This window comes from Anopheles merus, chromosome 3L (assembly GCF_017562075.2).
Source record: "Anopheles merus strain MAF chromosome 3L, AmerM5.1, whole genome shotgun sequence".
Taxonomy (NCBI): domain Eukaryota; kingdom Metazoa; phylum Arthropoda; class Insecta; order Diptera; family Culicidae; genus Anopheles; species Anopheles merus.
The window spans coordinates 8435312-8457170 of NC_054085.1; the positions used below are offsets into that span (position 1 = coordinate 8435312).

At 42.1% G+C, this 21859-nt stretch overlaps 2 protein-coding genes across 6 annotated transcripts; one reads left to right on the forward strand and one right to left on the reverse strand.

Moving 5' to 3' along the window:
• Window positions 1-114: 114 nt before the first annotated feature.
• Window positions 115-2608, reverse strand: LOC121598484. Of its 3 annotated transcripts, none has more exons than XM_041925412.1 (3): window positions 796-2608; window positions 626-731; window positions 115-540 (listed from the first exon to the last, which is right to left on the reverse strand). In XM_041925412.1, exon 1 carries the CDS (start codon window positions 2457-2459, stop codon window positions 1506-1508), a length of 954 nt encoding a protein of 317 aa, XP_041781346.1. In that variant the 5' UTR covers window positions 2460-2608; the 3' UTR covers window positions 115-540; window positions 626-731; window positions 796-1505. The 3 variants fall into 3 exon arrangements, with proteins under 3 accessions (XP_041781346.1, XP_041781344.1, XP_041781345.1); XM_041925410.1 differs by having other exon boundaries at window positions 626-735; XM_041925411.1 differs by having other exon boundaries at window positions 518-735.
• A 6644-nt stretch (window positions 2609-9252) lies between these two features.
• Window positions 9253-20136, forward strand: LOC121599180 (glucose-6-phosphate 1-dehydrogenase). Of its 3 annotated transcripts, none has more exons than XM_041926772.1 (5): window positions 9253-9609; window positions 16796-16971; window positions 18215-18361; window positions 18440-18657; window positions 18744-20136. In XM_041926772.1, the coding sequence occupies exons 1-5, from the start codon at window positions 9570-9572 to the stop codon at window positions 19801-19803; spliced, it is 1641 nt and encodes a 546-aa protein (XP_041782706.1). In that variant the 5' UTR covers window positions 9253-9569; the 3' UTR covers window positions 19804-20136. The 3 variants fall into 3 exon arrangements, with proteins under 3 accessions (XP_041782706.1, XP_041782705.1, XP_041782707.1); XM_041926771.1 differs by lacking the exon at window positions 9253-9609 and adding an exon at window positions 15795-16126; XM_041926773.1 differs by lacking the exon at window positions 9253-9609 and adding an exon at window positions 16505-16587.
• Window positions 20137-21859: the final 1723 nt, after the last annotated feature.

A 21859-nucleotide genomic window follows, 5' to 3' on the forward strand; every position in this document is an offset into this window, starting at 1 on the left:
GAAAGTAACTGCGACATAATTCTTCTCGAATAGTAATTTAAAAAATCGAGCAAGTGGTGGCATTGGAAAACTCGCAGAGGAACTGTCCTAGTCATACACACTCTGGCCGATTCCTTCTACTAAGACAGTGGGGGCATGGTAGACCCAAGTACAGGTAGGAAAATGGCTTGGTGGCATTGTTATTAAAAAATCCTTGGCTCCTGTTCAAACTAAAGAATGTCTGGAATTGTTCTGGAGCTTCAAGAGCTTTAGCAGGAGGAGCTGGATCCCTCCGAAAGTCTGGTTAAGCTCGAATTGTTAGTACTAATGTAGTACATCGATGAACATCTTTAATCTTTTGTGATAATGTGTGCACATTTTATTCCTAAAATTTCTCCAAAAATACCTTACGATTCAATCTCAAACTACTATTTATGTTACTTTTTTTGGTTATTTGCTTACGTCGCTGGGTACCCACCGAAACCTCTATGTAGCCGAATGGTTAACACGCGTCATTGCCATGCACACGGGTTCATGCTTATGTGCAATTCATTGGTAAAGCTAAGGACAGAAAAAAGTGGAGTGTTTTTGGAGGAGACGTCTCAACCTACAAATTGCAAGGTGCAAAACAGGGCAAAAATCTTACCGTTAATAAAGCTTCTGATTTATTAAGAACCTATAAGCTCCTTTCCAGCATTGGAAGCCTTCTTCTCCGTATACACCAATTCTTACGGCATGTGCTTCAATTTCTCCTAGCTCAAAACATGTAAATTCCCACATAAAAAAACTATACACACGTGACTCTCTAGTACTTACCGCTAAAAGTCCTATGCATTCTTTCCGGCCGCAATTTTCCTCCCAACACGCAACACAGATTAGAGTGGTTAGTGTGGTTAGTTTAGTGTGTGCGTGTGTGTCTGTTCCGAATGCACTCAGGCAGAGGAGCACGTCGGGCTAAGAAGATGATTCGCCTTTCGTTGTATCCTCCCTTCTTCGTTCCATGCGCAACGTACGAATGGTAGACAAACAAGTGAAATATTATGCTAATACGGTAGGGAAATATGAAAATTGAAATGCTTCTCGCCATCCTTGACGTGAGGACGTGGAACGAAGGGCATACACATACCCTATGCAGCTTGATATTGGCAGGGATTGCTCAATAGGATAGTTTATGCAGGGCACAATTTGTTACCCTAGGCTACTAGGTTACTCACTTTCGTCGGTAGGCAATGGTAAGCACATGAAATAACCGAGGGTTTGAACAGATTTGATGCATCTTTCTTTGCGTGCTGAAATCGTTGAAGCTTCTTTACACTTGTCGTTTCATACGTGATGGTAAAGTTTTATTTAAATTGAATTTCAGTTCAGTTTGGATTTGGTGTAAAAACTAACGATAAACATTATTCGTCACTGTAGTTCGTATTCGTAATCCAGACGAGAACGCGAATAGTGTATCTAACACTAAAAAAACACTTCCTTTCCACTTCGCTTCCAAATACCTCCGGAGGTAATAATTTCGTCAAATTCTAGTACTCAACCCCGAACAGTGTCTTGCACGCGTCCTGTGCTGCCGCCATGCGGGCCAACTTTTTCGACGACCCCGTGCCAAAAAAGCACTGCCCATCGACCCGTGCACGTGCCTTGTAGATCTTCTGATCCGTGGACCCGAGGATCGTTTCTCCGTCATTCTCGAACTTCACCTGCGGCACCATGAACACCAGCAGCGAGGTCGGAACGTAGCTGGTCGGATTCGGTGGAAGCTGGGACCGGATCTTGATGCCGTCGGCCGACGGGCTCGAAATGGTCGGCTGCCAGTTCACAGCCAACAGGCTCGCGTTCCACTCCTCAAGCAGTTTGTGGACGGCAAACGAGGCCACATTCGTCATCAGCAACGCTTCGTAGGAGTTTGGCTCGACTTCGTCAAGCTGCTGCTCCTCGTCGCCCTGGGCCGACAAATGTTGCAAACAAAGGTCACGCAGCACCATCTCGGACACATTAGCTTTCGCTATCTTTTTGTTCTGCCCAACCGCTTCGTAGCGGGTGGCATTGACGACGATCTCCGCCTTGAATTCAAGATCCCGCTGCTTGGCGACGGTGATCTCCGGCATGGCTGGACTGAGTACATTGTGCAGTGCGAGACCGGAGCTGTACGGTTTCAGCACAGTGGCCAGCTTGGAGAGCTGCTGTGGCTTGGGCGTTTTTTTGAACAGCTTACGGCGAGCTGACCCTGCTTCGTACAGCGGAGTGCTGGCGGCGCTGATAGCAGTGGTGCTAATGCTTGCATCGGTGGGGGTGGTCGTGATGGAGTTGTAGCTGAAGTCAGAAAGACCACCCACGTTGCTGTTGTAGTTGTTGTTGCTGCTGTTGGTGCTACTATCCGCAGCGTGTGAATACGCTGGAAATAGTGGCTCCCCTGGGCAGTACGGCTGGCTGTTCTTGTATTCTCCCGTGGCAACACTGAACGGATTGCACAATGCCATGATCACTGTTGGTACACCGATTTACGAGGCAAATGCTTTGGCACTTGGTATAAATAGTCTGAAAAATAAAATTCCTACAAAAAACAAACGAGTACAGAAAATAGTGACGGAGGTGGCGGAGTTGGCAACGGAAAATGTACTGTGGTAAAGCCAGGTCGACAGTTTTGTGACAGCTCACGAACAACAGTGCGTAACGTAAATGTAGAAGCAAATCGGTTACAGTGAATGAGAAAAAATTATTATTTGTTTTAAAATTTAGTGCGTTTTATTAATTATTATTAACTTCATTATTATTCAGCAATATGGCCTTTTTGGACTGTTCCTCCTGAATATATTGTTTTTAATTATTTACTTAAAGATCTCTTGAACATTTTGTTCGAAAAGTGTGTTGATTCTTGATAAAGGAGATGCATACAGTCTAAATTTAATTGTAAAATCCTTTTCATCCAAGTAGCACAAATCCGATAAACGACCTCTTAACGAAGACTAAACGACTCAAGCTGTCAGCCTAAAAGGAATCTAAAAAGGCTTCGTTTAGTAGACGGTACATGACTGGCGCATTTTTTAACTAGTAAAAAAAGCTGGTGGTGCCATGTATTGGTGGGATAGCTAGACAATCGAGCTTTCCTCGCTGTGAGAGCTTTCTCCTTCCCTCGCATAACTTCCGCATTGAAGTTATGAATCGCTTGAACTAAAACGGCGATAAGATAGTTGAAAGTTGAAATACTAAACTCAAATACAAACCGAAATTTGAAATTGCAATTGCCAAAAGAAACCCTTATAAGCGTCTTCAACCCAAGCGCCACAGATTAAGCTTAAACGACTGGAAAATTGAATATCCATAGGAAAAAAATGAAAGCTTCACAGCTTCATTGGTTTGATCAATAGATGGCGTATTACAACTCATCATTATATTGCTATCCTTTTCTTGCAATGTGTTTCGACAAGTTTCATCTTATAATGACCTATATAGCCTTCTAACTTTCTGAGCAAAAGTCTATATGAATGGTCGTGTGCCCAAGTGCCACAAATCCACTAAACGACCACTAAACGGCTTCTAAACGACTCAAGTTCTCTACCTAAACGGAATATAGAAAGACTTCGTTTAGCAGACGGCAAACGACTCATTCATTCTAAAAATAGCAAAAAAGCTGGTGGCGCTCTCTGTTGGTGGGATACCCCAACCAGTTGAGCTTCATCGCTTGGAGGAGAGCTTTCTCATTTCCTCTGTACTGTTGTATGGTTTCGCATTGAAGTTATGCATCGCTAGAACTAGAACGGCGATACGATTGTTTAAATACTAAACTCCAACGGAAACCACCGGTACTGAAGCAAGTGAGATTTGAGTAATGGTCGTTGGTGTTGATACCCACGTATCTGACCACACGACCATTCATATAGATTTTTGCTCAGAAAGTTAGAAGGCTATATAGGTCATTATAAGATGAAACTTGTCGAAACACATTGCAAGAAAAGGATAGCAATATAATGATGAGTTGTAATACGCCATCTATTGATCAAACCAATGAAGCTGTGAAGCTTTCATTTTTTTCCTATGGATATTCAATTTTCCAGTCGTTTAAGCTTAATCTGTGGCGCTTGGGTGGTCAGATACGTGGGTATCAACACCAACGACCATTACTCAAATCTCACTTGTTTCAGTACTGGTGGTTTCCGTTGGAGTTTAGTATTTAAACAATCGTATCGCCGTTCTAGTTCTAGCGATGCATAACTTCAATGCGAAACCATACAACAGTACAGAGGAAATGAGAAAGCTCTCCTCCAAGCGAGGAAGCTCCCACAGGTTGGGTATCCCACAAACAGATGGCGCCACCAGCTTTTTTGCTATTTTTAGAATGCATGAGTCGTTTGCCGTCTGCTAAACGAAGTCTTTCTATATTCCGTTTAGGTAGAGAATTTGAGGCGTTTAGAAGCCGTTTAGTGGTCGTTTAGTGGATTTGTGGCACTTGGGAAGACACTGCACTGTTTTATTGTTCCCATATTCGATTCCCATTCGATAGCACGATTTACGTGTTTTGATTTCTTGTGTCAAGCCCTTTGCTATTTCACTTTATTGAAAATGGTCTGCATTATTCAGTTCTTAAATACCAATCCGTTGAAAGGTGTTAATATATAAAAATCATTTCGATAGCTCTAATTAAAGGAGAAATGAGATACAGTCTGTTCCCGAGTTACGCGGTTTCTACGTTCCCAACGAATCCGCGTAACTTCCCAATTGCCACAAATCCACTAAACGACCACTAAACGGCTTCTAAACGCCTCAAATTCTCTACCTAAACGGAATATAGAAAGACTTCGTTTAGCAGACGGCAAACGACTCATGCATTCTAAAAATAGCAAAAAAGCTGGTGGCGCCATCTGTTCGTGGGATACCCAACCTGTGGAGCTTCCTCGCTTGGAGGAGAGCTTTCTCATTTCCTCTGTACTGTTGTATGGTTTCGCATTAAAGTTATGCATCGCTAGAACTAGAACGGCGATACGATTGTTTAAATACTAAACTCCAACGGAAACCACCAATACTAAAGCAAGTGAGATTTGAGCAATGGTCATTGGTGTTGATACCCACGTATCTGACCACACGACCATTCACATAGATTTTTGCTCAGAAAGTTATAAGGCTATATAGGTCATTATAAGATGAAACTTGTCGAAACCCTACCAGCATTAAACGGCTTTGAAGGCATTCAGAAGGCATTTAAGGCCTTAGTCGCCTTAGAAGGCGAATAAAGATTTCAACCGAAACTTTCACGGCTGTAACGGGTTCTCTTCGAAATCTTTCAACTTTTTGATTCAAGGAGAACAGATAGCTTACCGCCATCTTAGCTTGTTTATATACTGAATTTGCACCTGTACCAAAGTAACTGCCAAATAAAGCAGTGACAACGCTTTTGGTTCCGAACCGAGAAAGCGTGTGTTCAAATCCAGATTTTTATGATCTTTTTTCTGCGTTTATTTCTTTTTAAATTATTTTTTTCTTACTATAATTACTTTAAACAAAATTTATGTGAAGCGAAATTAAAATAATACCTTTTTAAAAAACATAATAATTACACTATGTTCACCGTTCATTATCAGGATGGGAGAAATATGTATCTCATTTTTCCTTTTATTTTAGTTATCGAAATGAGTTTGGTATATTATCACCTTTCAATGAGTTGGTCTTTAACAACCGAATAATGTAGACCATCTTTAATAAAGTGAAATAGCTCAGAGCTTAACGCAAGAGATCATAACACGTAAATCGTGCTATCGAATCTCACGCTCATATCTGGGAACAATACAACAGTGCAGTGCTGAAGACGCTTGTAAGGTTTTCTTTTGACAGTTGCAATTTCAAATTTCAAATTAAAAGCGAAATTTTTCATTGACATATTTCAAAGGCATTTAATTACAGTCTTTCCCCGAGTTACGCGACACTCGAGTTACGCGAATTCGAGTTACGCGAATTTTTTATTTTTGACAGTTCAAATGTCAAATCAGTACAATTTTCTCCATCAATTGTCAAATGAAAAATAATTAGCAATATTTCAAAATTTTAATTCACTTAAAAGTCAGAAATAACTGAATTCTCCGCACCAATTGAATCACATAAATGATAAATTACACAAATGAAATAAATTCAATCAAAAATCATGATAAAGAAAGTATATTTTTACTGTAAAACGTGATATTCGACTTACGCGAAAATCCGAGTTACGCGAATGTCTCCGGAACGCATTATTCGCGTAACTCGGGGAAAGACTGTACTGCTAAATGCACTGCTGATCGCCTTCAATTCGCCGGCGATTACAAGGCGATTAGAAGGCATTTAACGGAAATTTGCGGGTAGGGAACACATTGCAAGAAAAGGATAGCAATATAATGATGAGTATTACAATACGCCATCTATTGATCAAACCAATGAAGCTGTGAAGCTTTCATTTTTTTCCTATGGATATTCAATTTTCCAGTCGTTTAAGCTTAATCTGTGGCGCTTGGGTTGAATATCCGCGTAAGTCGATTTTCACGTTTTTTTTGAGTAAAATACGATTGATGACAAGGAGTTTTTGATTTAATTTAGTACTTTTATACACTTTATCATTTATTTGATATCATTCGTGCAGAAAATTCTAAGGCTGCAAATACACGACGCGCGTTTCCGCGCCCGCGGAAACGCGTATAACAATCCAGCCATAGAAATGAAATGTCATTCGAACGCGCAACCGCGGAAACGCAGAGATGCTCAGCTGGATATCGGAACTGTTATACGCGTTTAAACGCGCCCGCGGAAACGCGCGTCGTATATTTGCGGCCCAATATTTCTGGCTTCAAAGCAGTTTCAATTTGTTAGCAAAAATGCAGTTTTAACCGTACTTGAAGCAAATTGTAATGATTTGACATTTGATCTGTCAAAGGGACCCTTCACGATTCTAGTCAGTTTTTTGTATGGAATTTGACAGTTGGAGGCTGAAATCATGTAAACACTCCATACAAAACCACACAAAAAACTAAGCTGCAAATTTGAGTCTAGATTATTCTAGCCTCAAAGCTAGAATTAGATTCGAGTACCTGCTCGAAAACATGGTGTTGTTTACATTTATCCAATGGTGCATTAAAGAGATCACATGGTGGAATCTAGAATCAAAGTGTATGTAGTCCAGGTGGTGTCATAGCATTTTTTTAAAGAATTTTGAACTTCAATTTTTTTACAGGACCGGTGAAATCTTTCGCTCAAACAAGCGTTCTGGAGGCTTGACGAATACACAAATCACTCTTAAAATCTTCATTCAGAAACAGAAGCGATAAAAATCAGCCTTCTAAATTCATACACCTTGGGGTAAGCCCAGCTGTATATTATACCCACTTAGATAGTTGCTCGAACTGCTACACAATGCAAACAGCTGACAGGCTGAAATTTCAGCCTACGAACTTACAACGGAAGGGGCCCCAAATTTAGAAAACCGCGTATCTCCGAATTCGCGTAAGTCGAGAACCGTGTAACTCGGGAACAGACTGTACATATTTCTTGCATCCTGATACAGAGTTTCCCACGAGTTATTGGTTGGTTTCCATCAATTATTGGCTAGTTCTCATATTTTTTTGGTGAGTTCCCATGATTTTTGACCGATTTTTCGAAGTTTTTGGTTCAATTGTATTGATATCCAATCGGACGATACCAATAAATTATGGGAACGAACCAAAAATCTATGGGAAACGATAAATAAATCGTGAGACGAACCCACAAAATCATGGGAACTGACTAATAAATCGTGGGAAACCCTGTCATGAAGGGTGAACATAGTGAAATTTTAAAGTTTTTTCAAAGGGTACCATTTTGATTTTGCTTCTCAATAAATCTTGTTTTTACTAATTATGGAAAGAAATTATTATTACAAATAGAAACAAACACAAAAAAGAAAAAAGTTCTTATAAAAAGGAAGCTTTTGAACAAACGCTTTCTCGGTTCGGAACCAAAAGCGTTGTCATTGGTCTATTTGGCAGTTACATCAAATAGGATGCAAAATCGTTATATAAACAAATTAAGATGGTAGCAAACTATCTGTTGTTGTTGAATCAAAAATTTGAAAGGTTTTGAAGAGAACCCCTGAACTGAGAACTGCCGTGAAAGTTTCGGTTAAAATCTTTATTCGCCTCCTAAGGCAGACCGTTGCGTGCATCGTCGTAAGCTTTTTTTTGTTATATGTATCCTCTTCAACATTGGTGTAACACTTTATTATAGCGATAAATACTTTTCTGATAAAGCGTACACCAAAGCTGATTGAGCACTGTTTGGATTAGATAAGGACTATACGCTTATCGTTTACTCCAAAAACACTTCCGATTAGTTTTTTTTTTATTGTAGCGGAAGTAACGTGACTTGAAACGGGTGTGGAAGTTAAAGTGCTAAACAATGAATGTAAGCGATTCAAGTGCTCCAAAGAGATAATAGCGAGTGGAATGAGGACGCAGTCCAATCAGTGAGTATATGAAGGGAAGTCTATTAATCAATGATCGAAGTTTACCCCGTTTGATTGTAATAGAAAAAAAAACTAATTGTTTCTGCACTAGATTAAGCTTAAATGCGTATAAAATTATATATCTAAACAAAAAAAGTATCGAACATTATAAAGGTTTTTTGGTTTGCTCCACTAACTAGACACTGAAAACTTTGTTTATATTTTTAAATGCATCAGTAGGATTCCTATCAGCTCAACAACTTGAGTCGTTTAGACCCCGTTTAGGAGTCGTTTAGTGCATTTGCGGAGCTTGGGTAACAACTGTTTTGTATTTTTTAAAAGCTGCAGTTATTTAGTGTCTGTTAAATGGAGCCATGTTGGATACCATTTGAAGATTGTGTGAACCCCATTCAGAAGTCGTTTAAGACATTTGTGCCGCATGGGATCAATAAAGAGAGAAGGTAAACGCTTTCAAAGCGATGAAAACGGAACTGCCTTCTCATCAACAGATGGCGCGCCACCAGCATGTTTCTTCTTCTTCTTTGGCTTTGGTTGGGGCTTGAACCCATGACGGGCATGTTGTTAAGTCATACGAGTTGACGACTGTACCACGAAACCAGTATGTTTAATAGTTTTTTAAATGCGTCAGTTGATTTCTGTTCTAAATAGGGTGTTATTTAAACGCTGTTAACAAACCTGACCGTTGGTGAATTGTATGCAAATTTTTAAAACTGTCGAAATTTTCGACCCCAGCTCATCCCTCCATCCACGTCGACGAGCCCTGCGCTGTACGCAGCGAAAGAGCCAAAAGGCCGACTCATGATCACTGCTCCGCACGGGGGCTCAAGCAACTGCTGCGCTGCGTTGTGCTGGGGCGAGAGAGACGAACGTGTTCAGCCAAGCGATCAGCCACTTATTTTCGACGTTTCGCTTGTGCCGTGCGGTTGTGCGTTTACGTCGCTGTGTGTCGCGCTGTGGATTCGTTGTGCGTACCGAGACTAGAAGAAGAGAAATAAGAAACCCACAATTGTATACTGCCGTGTCCGAGGTCAACTTCCGTTTGTGCTACTGTTAGCCGTGTTGTTGTTGTTGTTGTTGTTGTTCTTGTGTTCCCGAGTTCAGTTCCCGATCGTTCCCGCTTATTCCCAGCACCATGAATCCTGCTAAATCATTGTCCTCCAATGGGACGACAGGTAAACAAATCAACAAATACAAAAACTCTCGCAACCCCATTAAGGCAGCCTGCGTCATCGTTACAATCGCCCCTATCTTCCACATCAAGCACGCTGCGGGAAGATAAGGGAAGCGATCGGGATGGTACGGGAAGCGCGTCTGCGATGGTTCCGCATTGACATTGGGACGGATGTGTGCGAAGCCTTTGACTCTCGCGAATGACGAGGATGGCCAATTGGGATTGAAAGGAATCCTGCATTTTTAAATCACGTGATTCGTACGCGGTGTGTCTCGAATGGAGCGAGCGAGAAGGTACACCTTGGTGGCGCTACACGCGATCTGAGACGGCTGGCTGCAGTCGTGGCGTGTTCCAGTTGCTCTGGGCGAGAGATAAGGTCAAAGCGAAACGCCTGCTAGTGTTGGATGGTGGTGATCCGATCCCGCGGAGGTCATTCGAGCATTGTGGCCCGCGTGTAGAAAAGAACGCGTCGAATTTGTGGTGAATGTGACTTTGGGACAAGGGTAAATTCGCACACCGATGCCGTGTACGACGCCGTGCGATAGTGAAGCGTGGCCCGATGGTATTAGTCATACGTCATGTCATGGAATGTGTTGCTGGAGGGGGAACCGGGTCGGTTCGATTGAGGGGGAAGGGAAGGGACGAGGGAAAGCCTGGACAGGGCGACCACATCATACATAACCGGCAAGCGTAATCTCTGCGCGTCGTGCTGCGTACGTACGGTGGCCGTCTTTGAGCGTGTGTGTATGCGTGTGTGTGCAGACACGGTCAGGTGGGGTGTACAAGTAAGCGCTTGCGGGGTTTCGGTGCCTTGCCTAAGAATGACCGCTGCCACATGTGGATATGAAGATGTTTCTAGAAACATATTGAATTGGATTATTTTATCATCAGGTGAATTTTTGGAATTTATTCCCTATTCTGTAAATTCATTTGGGTGAAATATACTAACGCTAAATTAAATAAGAATAAAAAAAAATTATGTCACAATTGATTCTCAAACTCAGTACAATCGAACAATCTTAAATTATAATTGATGAATAATTATAAATGATAACTTGGAAGTTACATTTGTTCTTCGATTAATTTAATCAATATAAATTAGAGTCGCTTAGCTTGGATGGAAAATAGAAAAGCTAAAATGTTGAATGGAATAGAATCACAATTTAGTGATGCATTATTGAAAGAGTAATAACCCATTTCGAATAATAGAGTAAAGATGAAATCGATGAGCAAGGCTGCATTTTTTCATTTACTTTCGTTCTCATGTTAAAAAAATTACTTTACTTTATATGGCGCGGCACCACGGAGGGGACAAAATGTTGATTTTTTTTCAACTTTGTCAAAACTGTTTGTGAACTACAAAAAAGAGCTTTTCTCGTGGCCGCATCCAAAATCTACGCATGAATGAAAAAAAGCTCAAACATATGAATATCATCGATATTTTGTTTGAGAAGTACTGAATAGGTAAATAAATCAAATAGAAACATACATTTTAACATTATCATCATAGCAATACGTCACAACTAAATAGCTACGCTTACGCTTTTTCGCGAACGTCAAATTTTTGTAACTTTTCGTAAACTTTTGTCAACTTTACTTCCTGGCTGCTCCAGGTTACAAAATTTTGACAAAAGCTCAAAAAAGTGACTAAAGCTCTCGTTTTGAAAAAACAAAATCAGCATTTTGTCACTCCCGTGGCCTTGCGCCGATAGATTTCATTTGTAAAAAAGTGTGGATAATGTTCCAGTGTTTAGAGTTATATAGCAAGATGTAAAATAAGCGCAGCCTGTATGTGCTCGAAAACAAGGTGTGAAGTTGCTGGCTGTAGCTGCTAAACAAATGTGTTTTTTTCATTGCAGCTAGTTACCGGATAACGAGATATACGCGAATTTGCAGCATGTGATTGATTGTTTTGCATTGTCCTGTTTCTTTATGAAAATTATTTGTTGTTTACATTTTTGACACACTTATGCTCGGCAGAATTTCTTTAAAATAATATATCATGATATTTGTTTAAAACATACCAATTTTTAGGTAACAGCTCCAGAGTACGCTGTTATGAAAGGTTCTTGTACAATAGCGTATATTGCATATTTATTTATTTATTTACAGCAACTTGTTAAAAAAACAGTCAAAATTCGAAACACATCCTTCAGAATGGAAAAGATAAACAAACTCAAAGGAAAATAATAGAAATACTAAATTTCCGAATGATTATTCAATTTTATCATCGTTTAGAAGATCATTGCGTCAAATCAGAAGCAGTAAATAAGATTAGTTAATCTCTCGGCCTACGCATGTGATACATATTTTACGTTGTTATTTGTTTATTTAAGAAAGCTATCCATTTTAAACGCACTTTTAGTATCGATACTTACTTGTGCACCCAATGCCACCGACCGCATGTTGCATAGCAACGGTTTAAGGCCGGTGTGGTGGTATGTGTAGCGTCCTACCCCGCTCGCGCTTATGTTTACGTTTCAGATTCCGCCGTCCCACTGTTACCGCACTGCCAAGACCCCTCTCGCATGTTCCACAGTTTCTCCCGTTCAAGGCCAAGGGCTCTGGTTCGGCGGATCAATGCAATTCGTGCTCGCCAGTGCACGATTCGCTCCGGACTGAGGTTGAATTTCGAATGTAGCGAATGCTGCGAAAGTGAACGGATCATCCGAGGAAACCTTCCTCTGGGACTGTTCTCGAGCTGCTAGTTCCGATTGATCTCGTTATTTTAGGTTAGTGAAAAACAAAAGTAAAGGTCAATTCAGAAGGGTGACGCTTGACGGTGGCTACTTTGTGATGCACGGTGTGGTTCCTGTTACGATCTTTACCACAATGTACCACCGAGAGTGAGAAGGATCGGCTAAAGGAATGGGAGGGATGGGGAAGTGATTTGAGCTAGTTGTGTCACGATTTTGGGGTGATTGATCAAATCCTATCTTCGGTGAGGGTGTGTCACAGTTCAAAAATTCAACTGAAAATCGTCGACGGACATATTGGAAGCATGTTTCAAATTTGCACTCCAGCTATGTTTACTACACCAAATCTATGTTTTTTTATGGCTAGTCTCGTTGCATATATGTTATTAACTGATTTATACGTGTATATTTCTTATTTTTCTTATTTTTCTTCTTTGGCACAAAAACCGTTGTTGGTCAAGGCCTGCCTGTACCACTAGTGTGGGCTTGGCTTTCAGTGACTCATTGACTGCCCATAGCAGGATACTCAGTATGTATGGGGGCACGATCCATTCGGGGCTTGAACCCATGTGGGGCATGTTGTTAAGTTGCGCGTGTTGACGACTGTACCGCGAGACCGACCCTGTGTACTGTTTTATTATAAGCTAAGCATTGTTTTACATGGTTGCTCTAGCCAGCAAAAGAACGTAAGCCAACAATTCAATCCCGTAAAATACATTTCAACAATAACAAAGGAAACTCGAACGAATTTTCATTGGTTGCTTTGTATACATTCGACAAACATTTTACAATGTTGAATTGGGATTTTACGAATTGGAAATGAAGCTTACTGTGTTGAGTTGGTAAGGAAAGCCCTACAATGTTGTTGCACTAAACACTGCTGCTGGAAAACCCTCCATGTTTCCCTGAGTTCAATAACCATTCAACGTTAGATCAATGCCTTAAATGTTTGAAATTCTCCATGATGTATCAAGACTACCTGGAATTGGGGCACAATGGAAAAATATGTGAACGGAACCGAGGAAGCGATTGGTTGATGTTTTGGAGATTTAAAGATCAGTAAAATGCCGAAATAGCTTAAATGGGTTTAGTTACTGCAAAAGGGGATTCGAACTTTTTTTTGTTGCTATTTGATTTTTAGATATTTAAATCATTTTGATCTGTAAAAAGATTTACCAGGGATTGTCGAAGGAGAATTTCTCAGGACAATAAACCTACTCCGATGAAAACCTTAAAGAATGTATGATCAAGTCTTTTATATGTAGAGAACTTCTTCACATCAGTATTTTAATATTGTTATATTCAATAACGTTGAATAATTACTTGTATCCTCATTTGTCCTCCATTTTTTATTAGTTATTCGAATTAAGTACATTTGAAAGCACTTGTTATGAAGTAATCGTGAAATGCAGTTAAATATATTTAATTATGGATTTCCTGTCAAAATAACGAATGGGAAATATTTATTTTTCTTGTTGTTTGACTTTGGTCCAGAAAAATGACTGTGTTTCACCCATTAAGAGAGGAGTAAAAATCTAAATGATTTTTTGCATCAGATGTGTGGGCTTATTAAAGCATAGAAAATGAGAGTTAAACATAAAATGTAATTCCTTTAGTTGTAGTAAGTTGATCTGTACTTAAAACATATAAATCCGATCATGTTATTACACATATCAAACACCAAAACACGAACAAAAACTTTACTGTGGTGTGATTTAAAGAATAAAATGCTTATACAATCGAAATCCTGTTACTTGATCGAGTAAAATATGTAGAAAATATTAAGGAAAAGTAAGACCATCATGGCAATATCTATGTTTTGTGTTCGATATGAAGATGTTTAGATAATTGTACGACGAGAACATCAATGTGTACTGTACAGTTGCGTCAATGTTGTGCAGCCATGTCATTACGATGGCACTAACTGTTCCAGGTTGTGAAGATCGTTTGAGCTGCCTAATTGGATAGAACGGGACCTAATAATAACCGGCGGAGATACTCAGATGACGTGAATGTGTCTATTAAAAAAGAGCTTTTAAAGTGTCTACCACATAAAAAATACTCCTGAAATCGATCACTTCTATTCCGAATAGATTGATCATCACCTACCGTTTGGGTTTAAATTAAAATTGCGTATCAGGCCGCACTTGAATTATATTAACTGTTATTAATTATAATCCTTCCTAAATTCTCACAATATTATTGGATCATTGGGATTTGTGATATGTACTGTCTATTGGTATATTTTTTCACTAGAATGTTGGTTTTTATACATCAAATTTAAAGGTTTTTTTTTATGGGTAAATTGAGATATTCTTCCATGCGTGTGTTTGTAAATTTTTGTAAAACTATTGCGAAGGCACATAACGAGATTTGAAGTAAAAAATATGACTATGAGTTCGTATTACACATTATAGCAACTTCTTCCACATTGCTTTAACAATGATGAACATAATGACAATGGCGTCTCATAACATGTGAAATTTCAAACGACCGGACTCTTCCTATTTTCACAACAATTCACAATCTACTAAACTTTTGTTTGTTTGCTAAAATCCTTCAAATACACACACACATATAAACACACATTTAGTGCAAACCACGGGGAAATTCTTCGACGATCACACTGGCCACCTTTACACCATTGCGGCCCAGCAATCGATGGCACACTCACTGTTTGCGTCCACTGTGTTTACCCTCATCGAGATTGCAGTTCCGAGGGCAACGAAGGCGTCGGGGTGGACAAAGGGAGTAAAAGAGTGACTCGTCAAGTTTCTGAAACTACACACTCGACCACCTCGAAGCAGACGGTGTGTGACGGTGATGTATCGGACGATTCACGAACTGCTGCAACGTCTCCAAACCTTCGTGCAAGGTTTCTGCTTTTTTTTCGTTTTTGCTAACTTCCTTCAGTTCCAATTCCATTTTCTTCTAATTTACGTAATTCCACAACCGCGGGTAAAGTTGCCTGTGTGTGTGTGTGTGTGTGTGTGAATGTTGATGTGTTTGAAAAATTGGAGAAAAATGACTCTTATCCTTTACGTCACACCGGACGATCGGTGATGGTTGTAGAAAAAGGGGTGGGAAGGCGAAACACTTCAAGCGCAAGCGTCCCCCCCCTGAAGAACGTGTCCCCTTATCACGGGCGAGCGGGTGCTAATATATGATCTTCACTTTCGAAGCGTGCCGTACACGTGACTTGCGCGGCGGTCGATCCGATCGTAAGAGGTGGAACGAAAAGGCGCCCACTGTTAGGGAGGAAGTTCTAATAAATATTTCTATATATAAGTAAGTAAACACATAAGAGGTGAAAATATATTGCATCTACTAGCTACTGAGCTTACCTATGGTGGAGTGGGAGGAAAGGGTGGTTGTAATTGCATGCCACCCTCCGCGCGGTAGCGGTTGTTACATATACGACACGGATGGGTACCGCACACCTTCACGGCTGTAGCCGATCGCTAGCCCAGCCGCCCAGTCAGTCGATCGGTAGCCGATCGTGGTGGTGATTGTTTTCTTTTGGGGTTGCGATCATCGTTTTATTTTATTTTACAACAACGGTCGCGAAAGTGGTGTAATCATTGTTTTAATCGCCTTTTCCCTTTCACAAACTCTCATAGAAAAAAACGAAGCATCAGTTTGGGTTTAACGCGCTTTGTACACCGTTTTTCTTTCGGGAGTGCTCAATTCAATGCACACACAGTGACATACACACACACAGCATGAGACGGTTAAGTTCCTGGCTGCATGCTCGCTTCCGTGCCCGGACAGATTCCACGTCCAGCATACCATCGTCGACCGGACCTGACGCCGATTCGTCCTGTAAGTGGATCGTGCACCAGAATTTGCAACACATGCTATGGGCCCTTCGCATCCCAGCCTGTTCTTGTACGGCGGTGGCCTTTGCTCTGTTGGAAGGAAAAAAAACGGAACGAGGCTTTTTCTTATCCTCGTTTAACCTCTCCCTTCCCCCTCTCGTGTAACTGCCAGTTGATCGAACGTTACCTTCACGGTTGATGATTTGCGATACATATATTGTGTGCCTGTGTAGAGGTTGCGAGGTTTTTGATTCGCAAAAAAAAGAATCAACAAAATCGTACGCATGTGGTTGAGTAGCAGCAGCGTGTGTTAGGTTGTGTGTGGTCTCGCGCGCACACTTCGCGCTAAGACAATGCGCGAGCGCGAACCATCTTAGTCGCGTTGCGGCAGTACAAGTGCGAAGATCGTGTTCGTCCGGCAAGTCTCGATCGGGGTGGATTTGTTTTTTGGGAGATCAGTTTTAGGTGCTTTAGAACTTTTTTCTCTTCTTCCCTCTCTGTCTCTCTCCATCTAATTTATTGGCAGTTGTTGGCTTCCGCGGAAGCTACAACCTCCCGGTCACGGTTCTAATTATCTAAATTATCATCGAACGTTTCCAAAGGCTCACGTGTCGCTTATTGCTCTTTCCTCTCTTTGCATATGACGCTCGTCACGACGCTCGTGGCTGTGCAGCACTGTCCGGTAGCAGCAATCATCATCCGAGCGGTCGCCATTTCGACGGCGAATCGTTGGACGGCGAACAGGCGCTGGCCATCATCCGGCGCAACCTAAAGTCGAGCGCGATGGACACGGAGGGCACACACTTCGACTGCAACTGTCCGCACATTTTCGTCGTGTTCGGCGCATCGGTAAGTGTAGCCGGCGAGCAAACCGCTGTGTCCGGCCACCGCGTGACAGACAAAACACGCAACACGGTGGAAGGTGTTTTTTTGCTTTGATTGTTTTTTTAGAACGAACGGAGTACTTTTTAGCCCTAGAACTTTCAGACCTTCAGACTGGAGGACCGACAAGTAAGACAGGCGATAATTTATGGTAACAATATTGGTTGACGGTTGGGTCGGTTTGACCGCGTGGAATAAATTCATGAGCAGATACTTTCGTTTTGCTCTTCTACGCGTGTGTTCGTTTGTGCGTGTGCTTTTGCAGCAAAGTTAATGCTCGGGAAGGTAGAGAAAAAATGACCCTCTCACGCTATTGATACCTTTATTTTTTAGTTAAATAATGTGAGCGGAATTAGACATTGCTAAATGGAATTCCGCAAATGTACTGGCTTCGATCTAACACACATTGCACGTGTCCGTGTTCTATATAATTAATCGTAGTGGCATTAGCTCTCTCTCGTTGTTAGTATTGGCTACGTAATCCGACTTGTGACGTCATAATAGTAACATGATAGATATGAAGATCAGCAAGAAACCGCTAATGTATCAAGTATTGCTGTGGTTTTGAGTGTATGAGGCAAATGTGGGTTTAGTATACCCTTAATACAATTTACCTACCCGTGGAGATATTAGTTTAGTGCCGTAGTTAAATACCATTTCTAGGGCAAAGCCGATTTTGGGCCGAATTATCGAGCTTTGTTGTACCCATAGTAATATTTTCCATTGAGTTCTTTCTGTCGTGTGATGGAAAACATAAGTATTCATAAACTAATTTACCTAATTATAAGGTTTTTTGGAGTTGAGTTTCTTCCCTCATGATGTCTTTATTCCATCTCGGTCAGGGGTCTCGAAACTACGGCTCACAGTTCGCATACAGCCCTTGAGAGCCTGTAATGCGGCTTGCGATGAGATTCTAGAGTTTAAAATAAATAGTCTATTGTTTTGACTATGTTCATTCAAATTTAAATTTTGCTTTAAAAAGCCGAATATCAAGCTTCAATAATTGAAAGCGGAAGAAATTTAATAAAAGCAGTCAATATGCTCCTATTAACATGAAAAACAACCTTTAGCTAATAGAATCGTCAAAATGACCCTCAATAACGTTATTTAAGAAGCAATACGGACTGTGAATTGAAAATTTTCTTGAAGAGATGTTATTACTATGTAACTGGAAGAAACTCATCCGTCCCATTTTAACATTTCCTTTTAGGGAGATTTGGCCAAGAAGAAGATCTACCCAACCCTATGGTGGCTATTCCGGGACAATCTGCTACCGTCCGACACGAAGTTTATCGGTTACGCACGCAGCAAGCTGTCGGTGGCCGAGCTGAAGGAGAAATGTCGTCAGTACATGAAGGTAATGTGCGAAAGTTTCCAATCATTCTAGGAAAACATATTTGTTACAATTTTGCTTCTGAAATTTTCCTCCATACAGGTGCAGGAGGATCAGGTGGAGAAGTTTGAAGAGTTTTGGTCGGTCAACTTTTACGTCGCCGGCAGCTACGATTCGCGCCGTGACTTTGAGCTGCTCAACCAGGAGATCAGCAAGTTCGAGGTGGGCCGTGCGGCCAATCGGCTGTTTTACCTTGCGCTGCCACCATCCGTTTTCGAGTCGGTGACGGTACACATTCGCAACACCTGCATGGGCGAGAAGTAAGAGAAAGCAGTCAGCGCGGTGTGCTTTTACGATCACTTGCTAACTCTCTCTCTCTCTTTCTTTCTCCCTCTCTTTCTTGTAGAGGCTGGAATCGTATCATCGTGGAGAAACCGTTCGGTCGCGATGCGCAAAGCTCGAACGTGCTGAGCGTCCATCTGGCGAAGCTGTTCACCGAGGATCAGCTGTACCGTATCGATCACTATCTCGGCAAGGAGATGGTCCAGAACCTGATGACGATCCGGTTCGGTAATCAGATTTTCAGCCCCACCTGGAACCGGGCGCACGTGGCCTCGGTGCTGATCACGTTCAAGGAACCGTTCGGGACGCAGGGCCGCGGTGGCTACTTCGACGACTTCGGCATCATACGGGACGTGATGCAGAACCATCTGCTGCAGATACTGTCGCTGGTGGCGATGGAAAAGCCGGCCACCTGCCACCCGGACGACATCCGCAACGAGAAGGTGAAGGTGCTGAAGAGCATCCGCGAGCTGGCGATCGAGGACGTGGTGCTGGGCCAGTACGTGGGCGATCCGAACGGTGCGGATGAGGATTCGCGCATGGGCTACCTGGACGATCCGACCGTGCCGAAGGGTTCGGTAACGCCCACGTACGCGCTGGCCGTGCTGAAGATCAACAACGAGCGGTGGGACGGGGTGCCGTTCATACTGCGCTGCGGCAAAGCGCTGAACGAGCGCAAGGCGGAAGTGCGCATCCAGTATCACGACGTGCCGGGGGACATTTTCGACGGCAAGCCGAAGCGTAACGAGCTCGTCATTCGGGTGCAGCCGGGCGAAGCGCTGTACGTGAAGATGATGACGAAATCGCCCGGCATCACGTTCGACATGGAGGAGACGGAGCTGGATCTGACGTACGGGCATCGGTACAAGGACGTGGCACTGCCGGACGCGTACGAGCGGCTCATACTGGACGTGTTCTGTGGCTCGCAGATGCACTTCGTGCGCTCGGACGAGCTGAGCGAGGCGTGGCGCATCTTTACCCCGCTGCTACACTACATCGAGCGGGAGCGCCCGGAACCGATCAAGTATGTGTATGGGTCGCGCGGCCCGAAGGAAGCGGACCGGAAGTGCGATGAGAACAACTTCAAGTACTACGGCTCGTACAAGTGGCATCAGAAGCATTGAGCAGGAGCAGGATCTGGTTGGTGGCTGGTGGATACGAATGGCGGGCGTTTGCTAATAAACGAAGCATTGTTATTTATTTATATACACACACTTACACACACCCACATCAAACAGAACACGTTAGGCATTTTTGCTACCCTTTACTTTCCTCTTACGCGACTACTTACATCATTCCCCTTCCTCCTTCTGTGTGGTTGTTTGTTAACCTCTTTCGGAACCCCTCTTATTTAAGGCAATGGCAAAGTGATGCATTTTCTTCGTCTGTTTTTTTCGGAACTAACCGTTTTTGTATTGATCGTTGAGAATAAAAACAAAGTAAGCATTTTTCTTGTAGCAGCTCGCGGTCCTTGTCCACGTTTCTTTACAACGGTTCGCTCTTCCCACGATCAGTAGTCAACATTCTTCACGCAAGCATACATATTGATTAGAAAGCTGTTAGTATGATGATTTCTTGAGAAATTTGTGCCTAGAACGGGGTTTTTGCTTTATACAAGGCAAAACAATTCAATACGGCGAGCTTTTTCGTGCACGCTCGCTACCGAGAAGAGCCGTAGAGTGTATTCAAAAACAAACAAAAAACTTCCATATTTAGAGCAGCAGACCGGACAATTTGGGGAAAGTATAAGTGAGTATGATGCAAAAAAGAAAAAAAAAACATCAACGAGTGATTTGTCTTGTCATCATCATGCGCAATTTTTCAACGTGCTTTTTCGTGGTGGGCAGCGTTATTTGCCCATAATATACCGTAACGATTTCGTGACGAGCATCGTGACGGACCCTACACAGTACCAAGTTTTTCGCGATTTTTTTTTCTGTTTGTACCCACCACTGCTTGTTGTTATTACTCGGCCGTTCCTTCGAGCTCCCCACCAAGAGGGCTTAGTCGAGTATATGCTTCCAAAGGGACAAAAGGCGTTGTGATAAATGGAAATGAACCCGAACCCCGGTGCATAGAATTATTGATGTGGGGCAATATTTCGTGGAATCTCACTCCTTTCTCTTTTTTTGTGCGTGCCCCAACCCATTTTACACATTTGGAGGTTGGTGGAAAATTGGTACGAAAACCGCACGATCGCAGCGAGATGACAGAAAAACGAGAACGAGAGCAATAGTGAAAGCGAACGCGGTGACAACCTTCAAACCATTCAATAGATCATTAAGCATTGGCGTTGACGTTGGGGTTGGGCTGGCGCTTGTTTTTTTGGCAATCTCCATATCGTGATGCGGTCGTTCGGTGGTTCGCGTGTGTTGTCCAGATTTGTGATGATTAATTTAATTTTTATTCGAATACAAGAAGACACTCTAATGTGAGTGTGTGTGTGTGTGTGTGTTATGTGGAAAGAAAACGGAAACCCCGTAGGCCCAGATTCGTCGCGCCAGTTCGCTCAATTATAGTGCAATTTAGTGAAGCAATCAATCATGGGAGGAAAAATCGTTCATTCAAAGTATTGCACCGTGCCGATTCGTCTGACGAACGCTCAATGGTCAAGGGGAAGTGCAGCAGTATAGCAAAACCGTTGACGACGCTACTATTTGATGTTGAATGTAAGTATGTTTTTTCTCTTTGTAAGATATAATCGATTCATTCCTTACTTTAGAAACTTTTTTTCATTCATATTTTTAGTTCCCTAAAAAGAGACGAAAGGCGAGTGACCGAACCGACGGTTCCGTAGGTTCCGATTAATGGACGGACTAGTTAGAGTGACTTACGGGACGGGAAAAATGAAAAATAATTGACAGCGCATGAAGAAGGATGCTACAATAAGGAAATGCCGAAAAAACGCAAAAAAAATGTACTCAAAAGAGAACATAACAACTCGGCGCTTTGAATTTCGGGGTGAAATTCGTTGACCGAAGCAAATTAGTGAATCTTTTCTTCAGCTCGCCTAGCAAATGATTCTTTTCCGCCCGTGTCCGTGCGGGCAGGAAGAAGCGAATGGAATGATTCGCGCAAAATGTGTGGCGTTTAGTATTGTTTCCTACTTTTCCGACAAGTTGACTGGCGGCGGGCTTGACTTGCAGCGCCAAAAAAAAAAAAAAAGGACAATCCCTTACC